This window comes from Psammomys obesus, unplaced genomic scaffold, assembly GCF_907164565.1.
Source record: "Psammomys obesus unplaced genomic scaffold, mPsaObe1.curated_primary_1811, whole genome shotgun sequence".
In the NCBI taxonomy this organism is placed as follows: Eukaryota; Metazoa; Chordata; class Mammalia; order Rodentia; family Muridae; genus Psammomys; species Psammomys obesus.
Window position 1 is genome coordinate 1,914,101 of NW_026592710.1, and position 8,005 is coordinate 1,922,105.

At 52.6% G+C, this 8,005-nt stretch overlaps 1 protein-coding gene across 4 annotated transcripts in view; it reads right to left on the reverse strand.

Annotated features, from left to right (window-relative positions):
- The window catches only part of Wrap73 (WD repeat containing, antisense to TP73), a 13,108-nt gene extending 6,851 nt beyond the window's left edge, over window positions 1–6,257 (reverse strand). For all 4 annotated transcript variants that reach the window (XR_008721022.1, XM_055615093.1, XM_055615092.1 and 1 more), the window contains exons 1-4: window positions 6,138–6,257; window positions 3,522–3,674; window positions 2,568–2,684; window positions 426–498 (exon numbers count right to left, since the gene is read on the reverse strand). Coding sequence is in view for 3 of the 4 variants with exons in the window: in XM_055615093.1 (XP_055471068.1) it covers window positions 426–498; window positions 2,568–2,684; window positions 3,522–3,674; window positions 6,138–6,206 (412 nt within the window). In the remaining variant the exon portion in view is untranslated. The remainder of the gene's footprint in view (window positions 1–425; window positions 499–2,567; window positions 2,685–3,521; window positions 3,675–6,137) is intronic.
- Window positions 6,258–8,005: the final 1,748 nt, after the last annotated feature.

An 8,005-nucleotide genomic window follows, 5' to 3' on the forward strand; every position in this document is an offset into this window, starting at 1 on the left:
CACACACACACACACACACACACACACACACACACACACACACACACTTAGTGGAATGAAGCTGACAGCTAGGCACCAAAGGCAAGTCCTTCCAAACTCTAGTGGGAGGGAGGGAGGGAGTACCTGTCTAAATGGAGTAAAGGGTCTCCCTCCGAGGATGCCATTCCTCTTTGCTACTTTCTAGAGCATCCCGTTGTCAGGGAAATGGCATGGACACGCTCTGGCTTACAGACATAGGGAGGAACAGGCACAGGGTGAGGAGATCCAAGAGTACCTGAGGATCATCTGAGGGCATCAAGGAAGACACAGCGATGGAGGCTGGCTGGGAGCGGGTATGCTGATGAAGCTACTTCTGTCTGCTTCCATGACAGAAGGGCCACACTCTCAGAATAGTTACAAAGACAGTGTGTAAGAGGCAGACTCACCCTGCTGACAGGCTTTGGGATACTTGATGTAAGACACAGATTTTGTGCACAGGGACCAGACGGTTATTCGCAGCTACCAGGGAGAAAGGAAGAAAAATGGAATTAGAATGCGTCCCACTTTGGAAAGAGCTTTCTAGCTAAAAAAGATCAAGACGGACCCACGCTACACATTCACATGAAGCTTAATTTAGTACAGCTGCACAAAGCAGCCATGAGCACACCGTCACCCATCGTCAGAGGGGAAAACAGGCCACAGTGTAGGGCTGGGGACATGCTCATTGGAAAAGCCTTCCTGTTTGAGGGAGCAGTGGAGTTCAGAACCTAGCACTCCTGCAAAAGCCAGGTGGGTATGTGGCCTGTCCATAATCCCAGCGTCCTCGAGATAGAGACAGGCAAGCTGGCTGGCCAAACCAGCAAAACTGGAGAGCTCTCGGTTCCAGTGAGTGACTGTGCCTCAAAATATAAGGAGCAGAGTAACCGAGGAAGATGGTCGACATCAGCAGCAGGTGAGCTCACAAATACAGGACACACACATCCAACATTTACCAAAACCCTACAAGGCAATGTCACTTCAGCACTCCTAGACTGGCAGCCATTGCAAATCCTGAAGCAAATCCTTGGAAAGCTGAAGACAGCCAGTCTGCACCAGCCAGGCAGGACCCTCTGTCACCAGAGAAGACACAGAAGAGCGCCAGGGCTCCCCAGGACTGAATGCCCAGCAGCGCAATAGCTGAGCATGCTCCGGCAAGCCTTTCCTTACAAGGAATGAGAGCGGCAGCCATGTCTGCCAGGAGGGGCGACGCACAGGGCTATCTACGTACTGGGAACTGCTGTAAACCACCCGGTGTCATATGCGCTGCAGACCCCAAGACTAAAAAAAAAGGGAAAACGGCTACTGTGCAATGGAGCCAAAGGTGCCCTCTGGAGGCCCGCAGGCTCTCAAGGCCTGGAGGTACCCTGCGAAGTGTGTGGGTGAGTCTCCTCCACAGCCTGGGCACTAGCAGCACAGTGCAGCTCTCTTTTTGCTGCCTCCCCCCTGCAACACCCTCACACGGGCATCCTGTCTCCAGAGGGTGACCAGTGATCCAACTGTCCTGGGTGGAAATGTGTCCGACTCTTGGCTATGTGTCCACCCTACCTTCTGTCATGCCTATAGGGTCACCTCCTGGCCACCAAGCATGGCTGGTGGTAACTGAAGTCTGTGGGACTTTTAAAAAGCTAAAACTTAAAGCTGGGGATAAGAGCGGGCACGGTGGACAAAGCTTCAATCTCAGTAGTCACGAAGCAGATCTCTAAGGATTTGAGGCCAGCCTGGTCTACATAGTGCGTTCCAAGCCAGCCAGGGATACAGAGTGAGACCCTGTCTCAAAACAACAAAAAACACGGGGACATTTTTCAGTGGCTTCCTCAGGGTGTCCCTGGCTATGACATGACACTCCTCTACACCTGACTTAAATGCCACCAGCAAAGTGGCTATGACGTAGGAGTTGTAGGTTAACATTGTCAGCCAATGGCTGTCTGTACAGTTTATTCTGTTCAAATGTTCTTTCCATTTCAGTGTGTGCTTAACACGGGTGCTGAACTGTTATAAATAGTTCGTAAACTTTTCCTTTGGGCCATTAACGGAAGGTCTGCGCCCAAGTCCGTGAGATCTGGAGGCTGGATGTTTGTCTGCAGAGCTCTAAGCCTGAAGTCTTCTGGCCAAAGCTGTCTAGAAAACACTTGAATGAACCTCTAAATAGCCCAGACCACATGTCATGATGTTAGCATACCCAGTGCAGAGACGCGGGCCTCGCCCCCAGCCTCTCACAGCCTGTTCAAGAAGACAAAGTTTTCCCTGCTTACACTGATTCTGGGGTAGAAGTATGTGTGTGGTCAAGAGGACAGCTTTCACAAGCTGGTTCTCTCCCTCCACCATGTATGTTCACAAAATCAACTCAGGTGGTCAGGCTTGGTGGCAAGAGCCTTTAGCCACTCAGACATCTTGCCACCCCCTTTTGATGCTCTGCTTTTCATTTAAAATGGGATTTAAAAATCATTTTTATGAACTGTGATGTACATCCTACTCCAGAACCCAGACTTCCACAACCCCAGGCTCTTTTAGGCATACAGGACAGAATGGGCTGTGTTTGGCCAACTCACGTGGAATTCAGTTGTGTTCAGAATGTGGCGGCCATCCGGACTCCAACAGGAAGCAACCAGCCCTGCAGAGCCCTCATCAATTTTGCAGTGCCATTCTGGCTGCTCCAGTGACCAGACCTTGATTCATAAAAGAAACACAGGGTTGCAAGCCAGCTGTACCACCCAGGAAGCCTCTGTGCAGGCAAGGACAGGGCCTTGTTACCTCAGGTCATCCAGGGACAGCAAGCCTTACCTCTTGGTGACGTCATTTCATTGGACATTTAGCGGGCCTGCTTATGTCCCCATTCCTAGGACCGCCTGTAGTCAGGCGTCGTGACTAATGAACCACTGCCTGCTAGCCCTTCCTAAAACACCCTGTCCAAGTTGCTCCGCTGCTGTTGGCAAGTACCTTTCCCTCTGAAAATCATGACCAACAGCACTTTAGCCTTTCCCCCCACATCAAAAGTATCTGGAGTAAACTGTTAGAGAGCATTACATTTTAAAGAAAGCGACTTTGGGGGCTGAAGTGATGGAGAACTCTGGCTGCTCTTCCAGAGGGCCAGGTTCAATTCCCAGCACCCACAAGGCAGCTCATAACTGAAACTCCAAGATCTGACACGCTCACACAGACATGCATGCAGACAAGACACTAGTGCACACAAAATAAATACAGCATTTTTAAAAGAAAAGCGGCTTGGAGTTTCACTGCATTCCCCGACTCAAACCTGAAAGGGTACCCGACTCCTTCCTAGTGACGCTCCTGGAAAGGTTTCCTAACTGGAACTCTGCTGCAGTCATGGCACTAGACCAGCACACACGCCATATGCGTGCAGGTGCCCCATCCACACATGGGACAAGCATAAGTCTTGTTTACATGTGCACATGCCTGCCTACACACACCACATCTGTAAGTGTCACATGCCTGCACAAGGCACATATCTGTACACTCTCCACTAATACACAGTACACACACACCTGCACAAGCCCCCGTCGGTACATGGCACACAGGATGAAGAGGGAGTCTGCTGACCACTCTACGTGCTGGATCTGGTCCAGGCATGTGTACAACTGAAGGATCTGAAGGGTCTTCACATCCCGGACCACTAAGCGGTACTGGACACAGGAAGCCTAAAACACGAGGCAGAAAGCACTTGATTGGAGTCTCAGAACAGTGCTGCTGTGGCCATCTCCTTCCCTCAGATCTGACATGTTTCATGTGGACCAAAAGTTACAGAGCTCATCCCAAAATGAGTTAGAAAAGGAGGAAGTTGGAAATTACCAGCCAGGTGGTGGCAGCACACGCCTTTAGTTCCAGCACTCAGGAGGCAGAGGCAGGTGGATCTCTGTGAATTTGAGGCCAGCCTGCTCTAGAGAGTAAGTAGGAGAACCAGGGCTACACAGAGAAGCTCTGTCTCAAAAAGATTTACACACACACACACACACACACGCATATATTCATTATTATATATTTTTTGTGTTTTTCTTGCTTGGGTGTGATGCTGCACTCCTGTAATCACCGCACTAGGGAGATGCTCGGCTACTTTCTGAGTCTGAAGCCAGCTTTGTATACTAGAGTCTAAAAGCCAAGAACTTGCATTTGCCTCAACAGCAAGTTTGGATCCCAGAAGCCAGATAAAACTGGTGCACTGGTTTATAATCCAGTTCCTACAGTTTGAGGGGAGCAGAGGCAGCTGTGTGGGCTCCCTGGCCTAGTGCATGCAGTGGACAACAAGAGACCTGGCCTCCAACAAGGTAGAAGGTGAGGAGTAATGCATGGGGTTGTCCTCTGCCCTCCACATGTGTGCTGTGGCACACTCACACACTAACACAACAATGCACAAGTGGCGTAGTCACACACTAACACACGTGCATGTGGTGCAGTCACAGAAGCCACATTTGTCTTCAACGGAAAAAGACAGCATGAGGGCCAAGTGCAATTTAGAACAAGGACCTCTCCCAAGAATTCTGTTCACCGGAGAGTTTTGTCAACTGTGACCAGTTACAACGGATTCCTTATGAACCAATGAAGGCAATGAAACTGGAAACAGGCTTGCTCTGCTCAGTATTTAGGGCAAGAATGGCAAGAAAAAAAAAAAAATCAAGAGTTCTACAATATTTTGATGAGTGGGAAATCCCATACACAGGTGTCAATAACCAAATGCAACCTCTTGGCTGTTCGCTAAGACTTTCAAGATAAGTAAAACAACCCCAATCAGCTGGATAGTGGTGACGGTGGTGCACGCCTTTAATCCTGGCACTCAGGAGGCAGAGGCAGGCGGATCCCTGAGTTCAAGGCCAGCCTGGTCCTCAGAGCAAGTTCCAGGACAGTTAGGGCTACACAAAGAAACATTGTCTCTAAAAACAAAAAAGCCCAGCTCTGTGGGAAAAGGTAAAACGTGTTAATGTGTGGTGCAGTTAATTGTCTCCTTCCACTTCTAGTCCCAGGGACTCAAGCTGTCAGGTTGCATAGCAATACCGTCAAGTCACGTGCTAAGCTGTCTCTATCCTGACACTTTACACTGTGTTACAATGAAACATAAAGCGAGCAAACAATGTCTCAAAGGCCTGGACAGATACAGCAGGAGTGTACATTAAATCAAGACAGCTGCAGTCACCTTTAACCCCAGCACTCAGGAGGCACAAGTGGACAGATGCCTGAGTTCAAGGCCATCCTGGGCTACAGAGGAGTTCCAGGGCAGCCAAGGCTACACAGAGAAACCTTGTCTTGAAAAAAATGATAATAAAAAGGTAAGAGGATGATAGATAAATAAAAGCGTGCTAAAAAGTATGATTACATTTGTATGTGGCATGGGTCGTTCACTAGCTGTGGCTTATGAGGAGGTCAGAGGAAAACTTGCAGGATCAGCTCTCTCCTTCTACCATGTGGGTGCTGGTGATGGAATTCAGGTCATCATCACCCTTGGTGGCAGATACCTCCAAGCTACCGGACTGGCATGGAACCAGTTTTTATAAGACGTGAGTTTTCCTGATGGCTTCCCAAGGTCAAGTGTCTGCCTTCTGAGAATGCACAATGGTCATGTTGGTGGATCTTGAAACTTAAGAACAATAGTAATTTGAACAGTATTCTGTCACCCACAGATTGGACAGCTGACATCCAACCTTGGGCCTGAAAGCTAGCTACTTAAATCTTAAGATCACAAAGGAGGGCACCAGTTAACTAGCTTACAGGCAGAGAAAACACAGACTGTGCTGTTTGTGACAAAAATAACAATGACCTGGCATCCCCTGGGCCCTCAAATGTATGACGGCAGCATCACCTTACCCAACCCGAATGAAGTAAACTGGAGCAGGGAGGCTGGCACCCGCCAGCCCGAGCCACCTGCTCCAGGTCCTCCTTCCCCACCCTGGTCCCTCTTTAGCTTCGGGTTCCTCTTCCCTGATCATGTATCTATCTGATTCTCCCACGTCCGGCCCGAACCCCCTCCACCCGCCTTCACCCCGACAAGTCTGGCTCGAGTTCCCCAGACCGGCCCCCTCGGGCCCCCTTCCCGACCCCCTTCGATCCGCTCCAGGACCCCTGCACAGGTCGCGCGCCCACACTGAGGTTCCTCCCCGCGCGCCGCGGCTCACCAGGTACTTGCCGTCCGGGGAGAACCTGCAGAGCAGGCCGGAGAGCTTGAATGACTCGGAAAAGTCCATGGCCCCGGCGAGCCCGGGCCCGGCAGCTCCGAGATAAGGCCGGCAACCGCCGCGGGCCGCGGGCGGAAGTACGGAGGCGGAAGCGAGCTGTAACCAATGGGAGCCTCGAGCGGCCGCGCGGCATTGTGGGGCGGGAAGTCCGAGCTCACGCCTTTAAAGGGGCCGAGCGCCTCTGCGCCATAGGGGATCTGCGAAAGCCGCGAAAGGCAGAGCTAAATTCTGACTTCAGATAAATCACAATATAAATATGCTCCCAAATGTTACATGAGGGTTAAAGCTAAAAGACTCCCCTATTTGGAGTTCAGACTTAACTAGACGTCTGAATGTGCAAACATTTCTTTACATATAAGTACATATTTATGTGTAAGTACGCAGTGCCGATACACCCGTTTAGCATCTAACAAAGTTTCTGTTACCGGGGTGGGCGCGCGGCTCGGCCGGCAGAGTGCTCACTTAGCGTACGCGGAACCCTAGTTTTCGTCCCTGGTACCGCACAAACTCCGCACGACCGTAACGGTGTACTCTTTGAAAATTCCAGACCTGAAGCCAGAGGCACAGATGCTCAAGGTCATCCTGTTTGAGGCCATCCTGGCTATATGAGACCTTTCTCAAACGAAACAGAGCAAAGCGTAGTGTCTCCTGCAGTTTATTTTCCATGTAACGTATAAACAAAGAGGTGCTCTGAGGCTTTGTTGAGGGCGACCACCTGCAGCGCGGCCTCGAGACGCCCAGGTGCTTCTCAGGAGCGCGCAGGAACGAATTCGTTGGCGGGTGAATCGGCTCGCCTTCCTGGAGATGCTGGGTTAGAGTGTGGACTTAGATGCGCTTGGCCCGGCCCTGTGGCGCGGCACCCGGGTGGGCAGTCCGGCGTCTGCGCGACAGAGCCTCGACAGGGCGGCGCGGCCCGCTCGCTCCCCGAAGGGCCGCGCCCTCCCTCGTGCTGCACTCTCGTCCTCTGCGCCCCGGGGCTCGGTCGGCAGAGTTGTTGCTTCCGTCTGCCCCAGCGCTTCTGAGGACCCCGCTAGCGCGCAGCCGCTGCCTTCCGCTGAGTCCTGAGACCTGGTGGTGTTCGGTGTGGCCCATAGCTCCCAGGCGCGTCTATACCGACGCATCTAACTTTCGAGGACGCGAGCACTGTCCGGGGAGAACCCGCCGAGCGCGCGGGGTGCTGAGCCTCCCTGTTCCCAGCCAGTCCCAAACTCTTGCTGGCTATTCATGCCCGTCCCCACCCTGAATCTAGCAAATAATTCCTCCCACCTCCTTGCAACGCCACTAGCGGCACCGTTGCGATTCCAAGGGCCCGTGGGAACATCTCGGGCAAGGCCCACCCTGAAGAGCCGCTGCGGGGTCCCACGGGGAACCCAAGGCAGGGCACAGCTGGTGTCCGAGGCCAACTCCGACCTCGTTCTGTGCGCCAGGCCGAGGGCCTGCGTGATGAGCTGAGGACACGGGGGACAGCTCACTTACTTGCCCAGCGAGGAGGTGGCGGTGGGGCAGGAGACGCGTCCCCTACCCCAAGCCTCTCCGTGTGTTTCGCTGTGGGCATCCGTTGAGCATCGCCCCCAGCATCGACACCTACGTGCGCTTTCGCAACCAAAGAAAAGACGCTGATACCTCGGGCTAGGAAACCCACACCTAGTGGCCCCGGGCTGTAAGGCCGAGGAGGCGCAACCTCTGGGTGGAGCTGGAAGGGTCGAACCAGGAAGGTCCGCGCTCCCTCCTCTTTCCAGGCTGGCAAAGCGAGGGGCCTCCGAGCTGTTCTCAGAGCAGCCGAGGTGCAGAGCGGGCCACAGCGGTCC